The sequence below is a fragment of the Cricetulus griseus genome, chromosome 2 (assembly GCF_003668045.3).
Source record: "Cricetulus griseus strain 17A/GY chromosome 2, alternate assembly CriGri-PICRH-1.0, whole genome shotgun sequence".
NCBI classification, from domain to species: Eukaryota; Metazoa; Chordata; class Mammalia; order Rodentia; family Cricetidae; genus Cricetulus; species Cricetulus griseus.
In genome coordinates, this window is record NC_048595.1 from 44,794,096 (window position 1) to 44,812,380 (window position 18,285).

The 18,285-nt window shown below is 37.8% G+C and overlaps 1 protein-coding gene across 2 annotated transcripts in view; it reads left to right on the forward strand.

The window, feature by feature from the left end:
- The window catches only part of Prkaa2 (protein kinase AMP-activated catalytic subunit alpha 2), a 73,738-nt gene that overhangs the window by 36,502 nt on the left and 18,951 nt on the right, over nt 1–18,285 (forward strand). For both annotated transcript variants that reach the window (XM_035439739.1, XM_027402338.2), the window contains 6 exons: nt 394–487; nt 1,066–1,210; nt 2,828–2,915; nt 4,836–5,060; nt 15,167–15,671; nt 17,945–18,071. In XM_035439739.1, the coding sequence (XP_035295630.1) occupies nt 428–487; nt 1,066–1,210; nt 2,828–2,915; nt 4,836–5,060; nt 15,167–15,671; nt 17,945–18,071 (1,150 nt within the window). In that variant the 5' untranslated portion in view covers nt 394–427. The remainder of the gene's footprint in view (nt 1–393; nt 488–1,065; nt 1,211–2,827; nt 2,916–4,835; nt 5,061–15,166; nt 15,672–17,944; nt 18,072–18,285) is intronic.

The window sequence follows — 18,285 nt, forward strand, 5'->3', positions numbered from 1 at the left end:
AAGGTGGGAAATTATGAGTTTGAGGAAAGCCTGGATTCTATATGATGAACATCTATCTCAAGGGAAAGAAAAACCTAAAAAAGAAATACTTCTACAGACAATTTTTTATGTGTTTAATTTATACACGGTGTGTTTTAGTATAGTTTGTGAGGATTTCAAAGATAGAAGAAATCTGAAAAACAGGAATCTGAAGGGAAGTCTGAGTCTCAGGAAGTTTTGAAATGTTCTTCCATGTATATGACACTTGGATTAGGTTGCTAACCTTGTAAATCTGTTGCCCTCCTACAGTATTATACAATATTGGAATATGAAATCGTAGCAAGACTAGCAGATGAGGTTGATTATTGTGGAAGCACCATTTTGTATTAACCCCCTTTTTTATTTATGAAAAAGATACCAGGTGATCAGCACTCCAACAGACTTTTTCATGGTAATGGAATATGTGTCTGGAGGCGAATTATTCGACTACATCTGTAAACATGGGCGGGTGAGTGACATACTATCTAGTAACAACCCCCACCCCCAAACTAAGAACTCGGGAAACATTGGAAGTGGCCAACCACAAAGATATTTTCAGTGCTTTAAATTGTTTCTGTAATAATGTCAACTACACACACAGGGCATATTTTCTTTCTTCAGAATCATGCCTTTTGGGATATAGATTTGGAAACTGTATCCCACTTAATGGCCAAAAAATTCTTGTGCTTTTCACAGTCTGTTCTGTATAAAATTGTGTTGAAGCTTCAGTTATTTTCTTTTCTTAGCATTTTCATATGAATTCTGTTTTAGTTGGTCTTAATGATTCCTTAAGACATTGTGCATACTTAATATTTGCTGAGAATTAAACATTGTCATTCAGCAAAGCAAAACCGATCGAATAATATTTTGAGGTCTGACAAAATTTTGGCTGGTTTGCTTTGTCTGGCTTTTGAATTTCTAATTAGCCAATCCTAAATTAGCCTGCTAAGTTATATTTAGACTGGTTATGAAACTGAAATACATAATAAATAGATGTTCTAGATAGTCTTGATGCAGTTTCTTTCTTTTTTTTTTTTTGCATAATAGGTTGAAGAGGTGGAGGCGCGGCGGCTCTTTCAGCAGATTCTGTCTGCTGTGGATTACTGTCACAGGCATATGGTTGTCCACCGGGACCTGAAACCAGAGAACGTACTGCTGGATGCTCAGATGAATGCTAAGATAGCTGACTTTGGTATGCTACTCCACAGTTGCTCAGAGCTGGGTAGTACCTTTCAAATGGTCCAGTAACTACTCTTATAGCACTAAGAACTTTCCATTCCACCCACACGAATCCTGTAACATGAAAAGGATTGATTATTCTGTTTATTTAAATCCACATAAAAACTGCTGAGGTTTCTAGAATATGTTATGAGGCCATGTCAAGACAGATTCACTCAATATTCCTTTCCTCCTAAGGAAATGATAGCTGGTTTGCTTTTTGGGTTTTTGTTTGTTTGTTTGTTTGTCTTTTTGAGGGGATAAACTGGGGTGAGAAAGGACTCCCAAACTCCTTTGAAAATTTTGTTGATACATTGGATGCTTTTCTTGATAAATGAACATAAACAAGTGTGTGAAAATTTGTACTCAGCTATAAAATCTTTGTTCTCTCTCAGAACCAATGACGGAAAGGCCTCTAAGTCTAATAACTTATAAGAGAACAGGACTTTGGTCCTGGGTAAAAGACAATGTACGATTTTATACTCCATGCACTAAACAGACCCAGAAAGGTTTCAACAGCGGATGTTTGAGGAAAAGATTATGATGTGACCCTAGGAAGAGAGAGATGGAAGGTGCAAAGTCAGTGTTGCAGTTTACAGGTTGTTTGTTTGTTTTGTACCTGCCTTTAAACTAGCTTCACTCATTCCATTTACTCTTCTAGTAAGTGGTTCAGTTGGAGTTTGATTCAGTAGATTATGTCTGCTATGTTGATCAGCACTCTAGATTATAAACCTTTCCCAGGAAGTTGAAGCAGGAGGTCCTGCTGCCTGCCTGTGCTCAGCCCCAACTGAACAGCAGTGATATGCTTTCCTTGATGGACATAAACAAGTCTCACTCCAGGAAAGCAACCTGCTTAATAACTGGAGCTGTTCTGCTGCCTAATTACAATTAAAAAATATAGAAGATTCACTGTGTCACCGTGACTGGTCTGGAGCTCACTCTGTAGACCAGGCTGGCCTCAAACTCACAGAGATCTACTTGCCTCTGCCTCCTGAGTGCTGGCATTAAAGATGTAGTGCCCAATTACAACCTTTTAAGAAAGCCTTAAAAACATTGTTTTTTGTTTGTTTTAATTAGCAGCCTTTTAATTTCTTCATATACAGAAGTATATAATACTTGGTGCTTATATTTTGAAAACAGAAATATAATCTCAAATGACTTTATTTTTTTTGGTGAGGAGTCAAAATTTTCATGTAGTAAGGTTCCCTCCACTTACAGATGCTCTTTTGCTTTCTGTGTAACGATTTAAGTTTCCTAAAATAATCTCTTTCTGGTCTTACAGTGCTGTTACTTTAAAAATTTGTGTGTGTGTGTGTGCGCGCGCGTGTATGCACATACGGGGATGTGTTCGAGTGTGGTAGATGACAAGAGTCAGGAGTCAGTTGTCTCCTGTCTCCTTGTGTGATTCAGGAATTGAACGCAGGTTATCAACTTTGCTTAAGCATCTTGGCCCACTGAGCTATCTTGTCACCATTACCCTTTAAAATGAAGAATATGATTTCTGAAGCATGAAAGAGTTGAGAGCTTTCATCATAGTTTTACCTGTATTTTCAGTATCCCAGCATCTGATAAATTGCTTTTGTTTTTTCAGGATTATCTAATATGATGTCAGATGGTGAATTTCTACGAACAAGCTGTGGTTCGCCAAATTATGCAGCACCCGAGGTCATCTCAGGAAGGTAATAGTTTATTAGTGATAGGTGAGCTTTTGTGACTATTCTAATAATGTATAATTTTATTTTCTTTGGAAGAAGACTTTTAACATAGTATAGAAACAAATTATTCATTTATTTTTTCTTATTATAGTCAGAATAATAAATTTTTTAAAAACTCCATGTAAGCATTGCAATGTGTTTATGCATTTTCTTCATTGGCAATGACTGACAGATCTGATGCAGTATCTATATTCTATTGTAGAATATGTCAAGCAGCAATAAGGATTTGTTAAAATTGAAGCTGGTTTCTTTACTTAACAGACATAGTTATTAATTGTATTTTTACACATTTCAGAGTCTGAAGGCAGTCATTTTGTATTTTGGTATTGGAAGAATGAAATTTGGGTGACTATGGTTTCACATGATTAAACTAGACAAGTGACTTTCAAGTTCCTCATGTATAATTAGCTCATTAGTACATTATAAAATACATAGGGAGGCTGCAGAGATGAAGTCAAGTCATTCCACAGTATCTAGTGTCTGATTTTAAAAGTTAGCAGAAATGGGGCTCTTAGTTCATTTGGGCTGGAGAGCAGCATACACCACACCTTATCAACAACAGTGGTCTATCATCCCGTAACTGTGGGGCTCCACAAAGACCAGGTGTGTGGAGAGCCTATTCCTCACAGTCTACTGTCCTCTAACTTGAAGCATGTGTGGTCAGAGGGAATGGGATCTCTCAGGGGTAGTCTTTTATTAGGTACTAACCTTCTTTATGAGAGTTCCACCTCAGGGCCAGATCTCCTTAAAACCTTTACTTAATTTCAGCTGATGAGTTTTGGGTGATACAGCCAATGATGTACAACGGGGGCACCACTCTACTGAAGCAGATTGTGTTCTTTCCATGGGAACTGAAGACATTTGTGACCTCAGACCAAAGTTTGATTTTTGGTAATGTGTTGCTGGGGAATGGTAGTATAGTAGAAAGGCAAGACAGAAACAATAAGAGGTATGTGGTGCAGACATAGGTTATCTAGAGCCAAATTGTCTTAGTACACTAAGTTAGCAAATGATTTTGAAAGAGTAGTAGGAACTCCGTTATACAGGGCTGGACAGATGGCCTAGGGCTTAAGAGCACTTGCTGCTCTTCAGAGGATGCATGTTGGAATTTGAGGACTCACATTAGGGCTCACAGCTGCCTGGAACTCCTATCCCAGGGAATCGGATGCCCCCTTCTGGCATCTGTAAGTATCAGACACACAAGTACTACACAGACACATGCAGTCAAAACACTCATGCACATAATAAAATTTAAAGATAAATAATTTTTAAGAAAAGTTAATGTTATACAAGTTAAACATTGTCAATATTGAACCAGTTAAGTATTTCAATGTTGCAAATTTTGTTTAAAGTGTAGACTAGGAGCAAATGTTTTGTTATATATGCATTTTCTTTCTTGAAATAGTTCCTATTTATAATTGTATGTTTTTTCTAATTTGTGGTTATCTATTTTGATGTTTCCTTAAAGAAATAAAAGAGAAAATGTAATTTTCTGTTGTTGTTGATAGTTGGTTTGTTTTTGAGACAGAGTCTTACCCAGAATGGATTGGAACTCTCTAGACCAGGCTGACCTTGAACTCACAGTGATCTGCCTGCCTCTGCCTCCCAAGTGCTGGGATTAAAGGCATGTGCCATCATGCCTGGCCTGAAAAATATAATAAATTTTAATTAGCACTTATAAATAATTTTTAACAAATAAAAATAACAGTCTTCTAGCATTTGTGCTACTAATTAGGCTGGTTATTTTCTATGAAGAGTAATTATTGATGTTTGAGAGTTGCTATGTATTTCATTGATGACATTAAATAGCAATATATACCAAGTTGGTTTTGCATTTATCATGTATAGAAGCAGGACACTAACACTCAGGCTTTCCTTTCTCAGGCTATATGCGGGTCCCGAGGTTGATATCTGGAGCTGTGGTGTTATCCTGTATGCCCTTCTCTGTGGCACCCTCCCCTTTGATGATGAGCACGTGCCTACACTTTTTAAGAAGATCCGAGGGGGTGTGTTTTATATCCCAGAGTATCTCAACCGTTCTGTTGCCACTCTACTGATGCACATGCTGCAGGTGGACCCCTTGAAGCGGGCAACTATCAAAGACATCCGGTGATTATATTTTTTTTGCTATTTTGTACATTTTTCTCATTGTAGTAATAGTGATACTAGAATATTTGCTTCATCTATGCCTTGTGACACTTTATTTTATGAGAATTTTAAGGCCAAGTGTGTGGTATGTGTGTATAATCCCAGCATCTACCCAGGAGGATGAGACAAAAGGATCTCAAGTTCAAGGCCAGCATGGGCTACACTGTGAGACCCTGCATCAACGACAAGAAGTTTTAATACTTGAATGTCTTATGCAAACCTGATTATGTCACTTATCCTTCAAATACTTTACATTGCTTTTATGCTTATTAGCATAAGCAGCAAAGCATCTGAGGCCCCGTATGGGAAGGATGCAGAGTCTCATTTCTTGGCCTTCTCTACTACATCCTTCACATTAGACTTTAGGACCTGTGTCCTGCATTGAATTGTTCTGTATCCTGGTTCTTTTCGGCATCTTCTGACCTGTAGCATTCCAGTTATCTTTCATGTTCTACTCACACGCCACCAGCTGTGAGATCATGTCTGGTCCCCTCACTCTGTGTAGGAGCTTCTGATTGTTCAGCACATGCTTTGTTACTTGGTTCTCATACTGTGTTGTTCTTTCTCAGAGTATCTCTTCACTTGTCACTACCAGGGTACAGATTGTCTTAGGAACCATTCTTTCTATTCACCTGCTACTTTACTACTGTTACTGAAATGGAAGTTTAGAAGGAATCTGAAGAGATTTCAAATATGAAAAATTGGAGAACTTTGTGTTTTATATATGGTTGATAAAGTAAAGCATTGCCCTTCTTTTCCTACCACCATTTTAGAGCTGGCTTATCTTTTTTATGTATAGTACCTAATGCAGTCCAAATGGCTATATAAATGCAGTATTGAGGAAATAAACACGAAACATATTCAGATGCATACACCCCCCCCCCCACTTTTCCCACATTCCCCTTGCCTTCCATTTTGTACTGTACTCTTCTTCTCCCCGTATTTCCCCCTGCTTCTTTTATGTTTCATGTGTTTGGTTTCCATTCCTACCTTTCTCTATTAAAACCTTACATTTCCTCCTGTCTCATGGGCCCTTTCTAGTTTCCTGGCCTCTAAACACACTATCATTTAGAACAAGCTAGATTGTTAGTAGGGGAGAACATGGGGCATTTGTCTTTCCAAGCTTCACTTAATTGTTACCTTACTTAGTATTTTTAAGAAAATAAGTTTTGTTTGTTTTTCTTTTTTGATCCAGTAGCCACTAGTGGATAGACTGGAGAATCCCTTTATTGTTGAGGAACTAAGTAGAATACTAGCAGAAATGACGTAATGCTTCCTCCTGTTACCTATGCTTTCACAGGCGTGATGTAATGCTTCTACATGTTACATATGTTTTTAGATGAATTATGTAATGCCTTCTACATGTTATGTATGTTTTTACAGGAATGATATAAGGCCTTCTACATGCTATGTATGTTTTTAGAGGGTTCCAAAGGATGTTTAGAAGCACATTCTCTTGACATCTTTCAGACGCTTTCCCCTTTTCCCTAAAGCCAGAATAAGTGTTTTAATATGTGTATCCTGTGGAACATTCAGAGGGTGGCTGAGGAAGTGGTTTCTGCTGGCTGCTGTAGGGCCCTTGTAAGCAAGGACTGGCTTCTTTTCACATTTAGGCATCACTTTCCTGCTTGCTGTGACTAAATACCTGGCAAGGAGGAACTTAAGGGAGGAAGGATTTAATTTGCTTCAGTGCTTGGGGAGATGTAGTCCATTATGGTGGGGAAGGCATGGCTGCAGGAGTCTGAGGTGGCTGGTCACACTGTGTCTGCAGTCAGGAAGCAGAGTGGATAGAAATGTGCTGGTCTACAAGCTCCCCACCCCCACCCCTGTGACCCTCTTTGTTAAGTGAAGCTCTACCTCCTAACAGACTCCATAGCCTTCATAAGCAGCAGCACTAGCTAGGAGCCCTATGTCCTACTAGAGCATTTGTGGGGGGTATTCCATGCTCAAACCACAGTGTCGTTTTCTTTCCCTGGCCCGTTCCAGTGTTCCAGGCCTCATTCATAAGAATGTACAGCTGTAAAATTGCTGCCAGATTTAGTTATGGAAATGAACCAACAGGGGGAATAAAGCCCCTCTGTTCACAATTCTTTAGAATAAATAGTTCTTCTAACTGGGTTTTCCCCAAAAGAAAAATTAAACATGCTAATATAGTTGTACTTGCTTATATAAGCACTTATACATTTAGAATAGTAAAAGAATTAATTCTGTTATTTCAAATTAATTGTTCATATATTTATGGACTTTAGAAGAAAAATGTAAATAAATCTTTTAAAATGAGTTAATTGACCCATAGGAAGTACTATAAAATAGTGATATTCTGGGCTGGTGAGATGGTTTAACCATTACAGGCTAAGGCTCACAACAAAAGGATAAAATAATGGCAACATTTCTATAATTAAAGTGATAACTTGGATTTATAGTTCTCACTATTTTGTTTTATTTTTCAATTACATAGTATGTGAAATTTATTTGAAATTTAAACATTTGTGACTTTACCACTAAAAGTACATGTTTATATTCATTGGAAATTTACATACTTATTTAAAAATAAAATTTTCTTTAACTTAAATTAGAAACAACCTTCCTTTACATGTCAACCCTAGTTCCCTCTCCCTCCCCTCCTCCCCTGCCCCCCACTAATACCCTACCTATCCCATACCCTTTCTACTCCCCAAGGAGAGCAGACCTTCCATGGGGGATCTTCAAAGTTTTTCATATCATTTGGTTCAGGGCCTAGGCCCTCACCCATGTGTCTAGGCTAAGAGATTATCCCTCTATGTGGAATGGGCTCCCAAAGTCCATTCTTTTGCTAGGGATAAATACTGATCTACTACCAGAGGCCCCATAGATTTCTGAGTCCTCCTCACTGACACCCACATTCAGGGGGGGTCTGGATCAGTCCTATGCTGCTTTCCCAGCTATCAGTCTGGGGTCCATGAGTTTCCCCCTTGTTCAAGTCAGCTGTTTCTGTATGTTTCTCCAGCCTGGTCTTGACCCCTTTACTCATCACTCCTCCCTCTCTACAACTGGATTCCAGAGTTCAGCTCAGTGTGTTTAAACTGTGGGTGTCTCCTTCTGCTTCCATTAGCTACTGGATAAAGGCTCTAAGATGGCATATAAGATAGTTATCAATCTCATTGTTGGAGAAGGGCATTTAAGGTAGCCTCTTGACTGTTGCTTAGATTGTTAGTTGGGGTCAATCTTGTAGGTCTCTGGACATTTCCCTAGTGCCAGATTTCTCTTTGAACCTATAATGGCTCCCTTTATTTTGGAGAAGTCAGGTATAATTCTGATAGGTTTGCCTTTATATGATTTCTCCATGGAAACTCTGAAAGCCAGAAGGTGCTGCATAGATATTCTACCAACACTAAGAGACCACGGATGCCAGCCCAGACTCCTATACCCAGCAATGCTTTCAATCACTATAAATGGAGAAAACAAGGTATTCCATGACAAAACCAGATTTAAACAATACATATCTACTAATCCAGCCCTGTAGAAAGTTCTGGAAGGAAAACTCCAACCCAAGGAAGTTAACTACAACCAGAAAAACATAGGCAATAGATAATCCCACTTTACCAACAGCCAAAAGAAAAAACGGATGGAAATCCACACACAATTCCAACACCACCAACAAATCCAAAATAAACAAGAATGAACAATCAATGGTCCTTAATTTCCCTCAATATCAATGGTCTTAACTTGCCTATAAAAAGCCATAGGCTAACAGAATGGATACGAAGACAGAATCCATCCTTATGCTGCGTAAAAGAAACACACACACCTCAACTTCAAAGACAGACAATACCTCAGAGTTAAGGGTTGGGAAAAGATTTTCCAATCAAATGTATTCAAGAAATGTGTGGGGGTAGCAATCCTAGTATCTAACAAATTAGACTTTAAACTAAAATCAATCCAAAGAGATGAAGGAGGTCATTTCCTACTCATCACAGGAGAAATTCATCAAAATGAAGTCTTAATTCTGAACATCTATGACCCCAACACAAAGGCATTCACATTAGTAAAAGAAACATTACTAATACTCAAATCACACATAAAACCTCACACACTTATAGTGGGAGACTTCAACACCCCACTGTTACCACTAGACAGGACCACCACAGAAACATAACAAAGAAACGAAGGAACTAATTGAAGTCATAACCCAACTGGGTTTAACAGACATCTATAGAACATTCCATCCAAACAAAAAAGAATATACCTTTTTCTCAGTGCCACATGAAACCTTCTCTAAAATTGACCATATACTTGACAACATAACAAACCTCAACAGGTACAAAAAAATTGGAATAACCCCCTATGTCTTATCAGACCACCATGCTTTAAATTTAAAATTCAAAAACAACACAAATTGCATAAAACCTACAAAACCATGGAAATTGAATAGTGTGCAATTGCACACCATTCCTGGGTCAAGGAAGAAATAAAAAAAGAAATTAAAGACTTTCTAGAATTCAATGAGAAAGAAGACATAACATACCCAAATTTATGAGACACTTTGAAATCAGTGCTAAGAGGAAAGTTCATAGCACTAAGTGCTCACATGAAGAAACTGGAGAATAATCACACTAGAGAATTAACAGCACAACTGAAAGCTCTAGAACAAAAAGAAGCAAACTCACCCGGGAGGAGTAGATGCCAGGAAATAATCAAATTGAGGGCTAAAATCAATAAAGTAGAAACTAGGAACACAATACAAAGAATGTAGTGGAGAGTTGGTCCTTCGAGAAAATCAACAAGATAGACAAACCTTTATCCAAATTTACCAAAGGGCAGAGAGTAAACATGCAAATTAACAGAAATCAGAAATGAAAAGTGGGACATAACAACAGACACTGAGGAAATCCAGAGAACTATTTTAAGTTTATGCTCAATATTTCAATATGAGAATTCTTAATTTGATAAAGTTTACTTCAATAGGCATAAATATTAAAATTCACAGTTGATAAACATCAATCATAATGCTATACATTTAACCTATTTTACTATAATGACTTTTTCATAAGTGGATGTTACAATTCTAATTTTTTTGATTTCCATTCCATATTCCACATATGGTATATTTTAGAATGAAATAGTGCCTAATTTAAAGTAATTTATATTTAGATAGAAGCAAACAGATATATAAGCCATGACATAACCTAAGTTTCAGTTTTATTGTTATAAAATGAGAATTGTACATTTTTTAGCAAGATCTAATTGCAGAACTCCATACCTGTTAGTTGTTCTGAGTTTCTTTGTGTCTCCTGTGTTTTGCAGCCAATAATCTACTTTCTGTCTTTGCTGAACATTTTATATAGCACATGATCTTTTATCTCTAGTGTCTTTGATTTAGCATAATGCTTTCAATATACTTGCATGTGTAGTATTTACTAGTAATTTATTGTTTTTATTTATTTACCTTTCTCTCTCTCTTTTTTTTTAAAAATGATTTCTTTATTTTCATTTTATGTACATTGGTATTTTGCCTGCATGTATGACTGTGTGATGGTGGGTGATCTCCTGCAACTGAAGTTACAGTTGTGATCTCCCATGTGGGTGCTGAGAATTGAACCTTGGTCCTCAGAAAGAGTAGCCCGTATTCTTAACTGCTGAGCCATTTCTCTAGTCCTTTTCTTTAGATTTTTAAATTTCACATGGCTCAATCTGTGATTACTCTTCCCTTTTCTCCCTTCAAACCCTCCCAGATAATCCTCCCAGCTCTCCTTCAAATCATGGTCTCTGTTTCACTAATTGTTATTGCAGATGTATATGTATACACACATGTGGTTTTAAGTGTCAACTATTCAGTCCGTATAATGATACTTTTATGTATGTTTTCAGTGATGGCTCTTTGGCATTGTACCACCAGTTGGTGTGTTCATCCTTGGGGTGGACCACCTCTTCAGTGCTCAACTTTCCTTTGTTACCAGAGGAAAAGTTCTTTTGTATGATTGAGACCTATGGGCTTTTCCCTGTAACTTGGGCATGCCCATTGATGTTGTCCTTGTTCAACTCATGTTTAGGCAGCCATGTTGGTGAGATTGAGACTTTATGGGTTTAGCTTCTCATTACTAGAAAGCATGGTCTCACAGCAAACTCCCTGATCTGTTTCTTACAATCTGCATGTATAGTTTTAATATTCCATTGTTTTTAGCTTTGAAAACACTCCGTCATGGAGATATACTATAGTTTTGTTTATTCTTCCCTTGATGACATTGGGGTATTTCTGTCTTGTGACTTTGGTAAGTAATTTTGTTATGAACATTTACTTTTATATTTAATAGTCATGTTTTCATTTCTCGTGTATGTACCTAGAGTTTATAATTGTCATATAGTGTTGGTTGTTGATATTCCTATTTGCTTAGTGATTTGTTTTAACTAATTCATTAAAGTCTATACACTTGTGATGTATTACAATTAACGATCTCCTCAACTAGCTAAGTGATGAGCTGCAGAAACAGAATTTTTATTTATTAGTTCAAATTAGGAACAAGCTTGCATTACATGTCAATCCCTTCTCCCTCCCCTTCCCCCAATCCCCCACCAGCCCCCCTCTGCTCCCCAGGGAGGGTAGGGCCCTCCATGGGGGCTCCCCCAAAGTCCACCACATCATCCTGGGCTGGGCCTAGGCCCTCCCCCATGTGTCCAGGCTGAGAGAGCATCCCTACATGTGGGATTGACTCTCAAAGTCCCTTCTTACACCAGGGAAAAATACTGAGGGGCCCCATGGAGTGCCGAGGCCTCCTCATTGACTTCCATGTTCAGGGGTCTGGACCAGTCCCATGCTGGCCTCCTAGACAGTAATCTGGGGTCCATATGCTCCCCCTTGTTCAGGCCAGCTGTTTCTAAGGAGAAACAGATTTTTTAAAAGATGCCATGACTTAATAAGTCCTCCAGCCTTTGAATGTGGTTCTGTGTTTGTTATCTCCACTTCTCTAATAGGCAGTTGATAACCCTGCCTTTGCTTTCATTTCCTTCTTGTGCAGAGCCTCAAAGCCACCCAGTGATGACAAATTAGGGTCTTTTCAGTTTTTTCCTGGGCACATATCTGGCCTTTGTGAGTCTCAGGAATAAGGGAAAACTTCTCAGACCTTTTGCACTCTTTATTTTCTTACCTAACTTTATAGGTGAGGTTCTTGTTACACAGCTCTCGTTACTGCTTCACACACCTGGAATATTAAACAGTGGCCACTGGTTTTGTTTGTTTGTTTTTTAAACAAATAGTCTGGTGGCTTTCAGTAAGTGAGCTGTAAGTCACATCAGAGATAAAGTTGTGCGTGGAAATATGCAGGGAATTGCTCGATGTCTTAGGCTTTCTATTGCAGCACTATTGTGTCCAAAATCAACTTGGGGAGGAAAGGACTAATTTCATTCTATACTTCCAGGTGACTGTCCATTACTGAGGGAAATCAGAGAAGGAACTCAAGTAAGGCAGGAGGCTTCGAGGAGTGCTCCTTACTGGCTTGCCTCTCATGACTTACTCAGCCTGCTTTCTTTTTGTTTTTGTTTTTCTTTCTTTATAATAATTTAATTTTTTTTTTTAGTTTTTTTTAGTCTCCTCCTCCTCCTCCTCCTCCTTCTTCTTCTTTTTTTTTTTTTTGGTTTTTCAAGACAGGGTTTCTCTGTGGCTTTGGAGGCTGTCCTGGAACTAGCTCTTGTAGACCAGGCTGGTCTTGAACTCACAGAGTACTGGAGTACTGGGATTAAGGGTGTGTGCCACCACCGCCCAACTCAGCCTGATTTCTTATACAATTTAGGACCACCTGCCCAGTGTGGTACCACTCACAATGGGCTGGGCCCTCCCACATCAGTCATTAGTCCAGAAAATGCCCACAGACTTGCCTGTAGACCAGTCTTATGTATACATTTTCTCAAATGGCATTCGCTCTTCTCAGATATGTCTAAATTTGTGACGAAAAACAACCAGCACACTAGATGTCAAAGAGTGGTTGTTTTCGTGGGTTGGAACTTGTAGGGAGCTCCAGTACTCTGTTTCTCCATCCTTGTTACTGCAGTGATTTTTCTCAGTCGTGTGATTGTGAGGCTCATAAATTTTAAGGCTTCTGGGAAGCTGATAAAATAGAGCTGCTTAAAAATGCCAGCTTAAAAACCCAAGCCTCACTTTTCTACTGAAGGTCAGTCAGCATTTAAACAAAATTCCCCAGATTATTACAGACTTTTGGGAAACTTCTGTAGTTATAAAAAGTTATTTTGAACATTTTTGCTACAACTCTCCACAATACCTGATTTCTTTTACCACTCCATCCTGTGTCCCAGGGTGATATTGGACCACAGCAGTTCTTGTAACATGACAAAACCCTTTGTTGTCTCAAGACTTAACAGATATTGTTTCTTTTGCTGCAGCATCTTTTTCTACATATTGTTTAGCTGACTTCTGAGTGTTCTGGTGTGTGCTTAAATGTTAACTTGAGTGGCTTCCCTCCTCGGCCTCCCATTCTGAACCATAGGCTCTTGTTTATTGTTTTCTACTCCCAGGTTTTATCAGAATATTTGTGTATTTGTAGTCATTTATATTTTAAAACCTGTTTATATCCACCTGGTATATAATCTCTGAGGACTATTTGATAGTAGTCAGAACATCAGACACAAAGGTCCAGAAAGTTAGAGGAAATGAGATTAGGAGAGCAGTCTGCAAAAAGTTTAGTTTTAGTATCTTTTTATACTCTTGTTGTTGAGGACCTAAATTATTTTTAGTGAATGATATACCAATAGTTAGCATATAATAATTAAATTTAGAATTGAATTTACTTAAAAATATGTTCATTTAAATGTTTTAATCAAACAAATAACCTAAGAATTTGACCTAAGAGACTTGAACTTCCTAGGCAAATACTCTACCACTGACTTACATCTCTGGTCCCCTCCCCTATCTCCTTTTACATTTTATTTGATATAAGGTCTCACTAAATTAGACAGGATGGTTTGTAATTTTTTTTGTAGCGGAATCAAGCCTTGAACTTGAGATTCTCCTGAATCAGCCTTCTGAATTACTAGGATAATAAGTGTACACCACCAAGCCTTATAGTAATCTCTATTATGAAAGTGTTCCCAAAACATTGTAAAAAGCATCATCTTACACTTTTATGAATGTCCTCAGTGTCTAGTTTAATCAAACACAGGCTAGAATCTCAGTGTACTTCTTCATTTAATCTTGAACCTTTATTTATTTGTTTGTTTGTTTTTTAAGATAGGGTTTCTCTGAGTAACAGCCCTGGCAGGCCTGGAACTCACTTTGTAGACCAGACTGGCCTCAAACTCACAGAGATCCACCTGCCTATGCCTCCCAAGTGCTGGGATTAAAGGCATACACCACCACCACACAGCTAATCTTACAATATTTTACATTAGTTGAAGTTCCTGAGGAAAATCTGAACTCTGGTAAGTGGCTGAAAAATAAAGGATTTTTTAATAGCCACTCAGATAATAGTGATATTCTTTGATACTAAAACAAAGCTTTACGTACTAGCTTATAGTTTGCAATATCAAATGAGAAAAAATTAATTAACTTTTGTATTTTGCCACACTATAATAATATATTTTAAATTTTAAGGGACTCTCTTATGCATGTGTAATTCTGTCACACCATTGGGAAATCTTGCATTATTGAAATATACAAATTTCCCAAATTTCATTTTATGCTATCAAAAATCATATTCATTATTATCAATACTAGCTTCACCAGAACATCTTCAGGTCTTGAGAAACCATCAAACCCCAGGGAACAGGTACCAATTACTATCCACCATCTGAAATTTTTCTTGGGAACTTAGATTCTACCATTGACCACAAATATTGTTAGTTGTTTTCCTTGAAGTTATAGACCCACTTAGTTCATTTTCAAGGAAATCTCTCAAGTCTGAATATATTTTTTTTAAGGATAGAAATTAGTTAACTGGCCCCAGGGTCACATAGCCAATAGCAGCAGAACTGGAATTAGAGAGCAGTATTTTAGAGTCTTTATGTTGTATTGCCCCATGTCTAAATTATTTGGGACTGACTAAAGCATGTTCTTATAATAGTGTGTATGGTGTTTTTCCTAGAGAACATGAATGGTTTAAACAGGATTTGCCCAGTTATCTATTTCCTGAAGACCCCTCCTATGATGCTAACGTCATTGATGATGAGGCTGTGAAAGAAGTATGTGAAAAATTTGAGTGTACAGAATCAGAAGTAATGAACAGTTTATATAGCGGTGATCCTCAAGACCAGCTTGCAGTGGCGTATCATCTTATCATTGACAATCGGAGAATAATGAACCAAGCCAGTGAGTTCTACCTCGCCTCTAGTCCTCCAACTGGTTCTTTTATGGATGATAGTGCCATGCATATCCCCCCAGGCCTGAAACCACATCCTGAAAGGATGCCACCTCTTATAGCAGACAGCCCCAAAGCACGGTGTCCATTGGATGCACTGAACACAACTAAGCCCAAATCTTTAGCTGTGAAAAAAGCCAAGTGGCATCTTGGAATCCGAAGCCAGAGCAAACCGTATGACATTATGGCCGAAGTGTACCGAGCTATGAAGCAGCTGGATTTTGAATGGAAGGTAGGAAATCACAATGTACTAACACTGTTAGTATAAAAGATTTTTCTTATACAGTAAGTTATCTAAGCAGTTGAGTATTGAAGTCCACATAAAGTTGTTTTTGATTTAGAAATAATTGCAGTGTGCTTTATGTTTTTGGTTGACATGGTTCATTCTTTTAAACTATATAACACACAGTGCTAAAACATAATAAATAAAGGATAAAGAGCTGTTGATTCTGGGAACATATTTTGAGTTACAGAATAGCATGCTTGGCTAGGAATTGAAATTATCTGAGAAAACAGCCCACCTGTTTCAACATGGTTCATAGCAACAACATTTCTGAAATCTGAAATCTTGAAAGGCAATTTTTTTCACTGTTTTCAAAAAGTTTCTTTTCTTTTCATGCTTTTTTTTTGGGGGGGTATGGATGGTTGATGGCTGTGGCAGCTAGTATTCAATATATATATTATGCTGTCAAGCATGTTCATTTATCAACAAATACTTTTCTCTCCAAGTTGAGAAATTCTCATATATGGGGTTTTTCATTCTTGGTATGTTAGTTACTTTCCTTGCTGCTGTGACAAAATTCCTGACACAAGGAATTTAAGGGAGGAAGGAATGTAGTCCATCACAGCAGGAAGTCCTGGAGGGGAGTGTGAGGCACATGGTCAGTGTCATATTGACAGACAGGAAACAGGAAGCAATGAACGCAGCTGCTGCTCACTTTCTTCTTTTCCTCAGTCCAGCATACGAACTGGTGCTGCCCACATTTAGTGTAGGCCTTCCCACTTCAGCTTACCCCGTCTAGAAAATCTCTCACATATGCCCAGAGGTTTGTCCTCTAGGTGGTTGTAGACCTTGTCACGTTGACAGTATTAACTGGCACAAGTCTACCTCTGTCAACTTGATACCTGATCATATCATTTCAAAGCTGTAGCCTTCTATCTCTTCTTCCCATAGATTCATGGCCATGTTGTGGTCTAAAATGCATTCAGCACAGCTTCAAAGGATCCCATAGTGTTTAACAGTGCCAACACTGTTCAGTTTCAATTATCACATTTGATTATGGCATATTTTCTTGCTATCAGCACACACTTTACTTTTTCAATTTAATATTTTGTTGCAGTTCAACTTTTTGAATATATATGGGGATATTTTTAAAACTTAAGATACCCCTTTAACTGTTACTCTTTTCTAGAGGGTGATGAACATTTATTTTAACTTTTTATTTTATCTATTTGTCTTTTACAAGCAGGACAGGGTTTCACCATGTAACTCTGGTCATACTGGAACTCACTATGTAGACAAGGCAGGCCTGAAACTCATAGAGATCCACCTGCCTCTGCTTCCAAGTGCTGGGATTAAAGCCATGTGCCCCTATAACTGGCCTATTTTAACTTTTTAAAATTCAGACAGTTCTTTAACAATTTCATACATGTATAAAATAAATTCTTGTTATTCTCCCAACTCTCTATTCTCACACTCCTGTCCTCCAGCTCTTCCCTATTTGTTCCTTACCAGAGCCACTACTCAGGGTTTTGTTGTGTGAGCCTTAAAGGAAAAAAACCATCAAATTTACCATATAATTATTCAACACATTTTAATCAATTTTAATTTGCTTTCAATTTTTACATGATCAAATAAATAACATTTCCTTAAACTAAGGTCAATTTTCTTTTTCTAAAGCAAGTTCATTTAGTTAAACAGGATTTTGCTGGGCATAGTATCTCATGCCTATAACACTAGCACTCCAGGAACCCAAAGCAGGAGAATTTCTATAAGCTCAAGACCCAGTGAGACCCTGTCTCACTTTATAAGCATATATAAAAAAGAGATGCCAACATTTTAAACTATCTAGTGGAAAGAATCTAGAAACTAATTTGACTAATTCTGGTTCTGAAAACCCAGAATCTCTTTATCTGAGCTGAAGTTTTACACCATCCTCAGGATATCATGTTATTGGGATTTTATGACTCTACATGATATAAGCCACTAACTTTTCGTTCTGTTATTCATTCTTCTCCCTGTTTATCAAAACCACTGAAGCAAAGGCTACGAAGATTATTACTAATACCCCAGAGCAGATCCATATCTGGGTTAAAGGCTAGACTATAGGATCTGAGTTTTTATACATGGTATTGTTAGTAGGATTAAATATACCAAATTACTTGTGACATAGAAGAAGAATCAACCATACAGCCTTCTCTCTCTTGCCCACATTTGCTTTTGTTGTTCTTTGCTAAGATGGGGGACACTGTGTAGGTTTAATGTTTCATTATTTCCTGTTTTAGGTAGTGAATGCCTACCATCTTCGAGTAAGAAGGAAAAACCCAGTGACTGGCACTTATGTGAAAATGAGCTTGCAGCTCTACCTGGTTGACAATCGGAGCTATCTTTTAGACTTCAAAAGCATTGATGGTAAGAAGACTAATAGGGATGAGTTCTGAAAAATAAAACTTGGCACCATTTGACCTAGTGTTACAGTCACCTCAAAGACATGGTGGGTGGGTTCTCTACTTTTTAAAGTAGACCTCATAAAAACATAAGTGAATTTAAATATGTAGTTTTAGCAGAGAATGAATTGCCAAAGATGGAAGGTATTTTCAAGGACGTAAGCATGCTTACTTTCAGT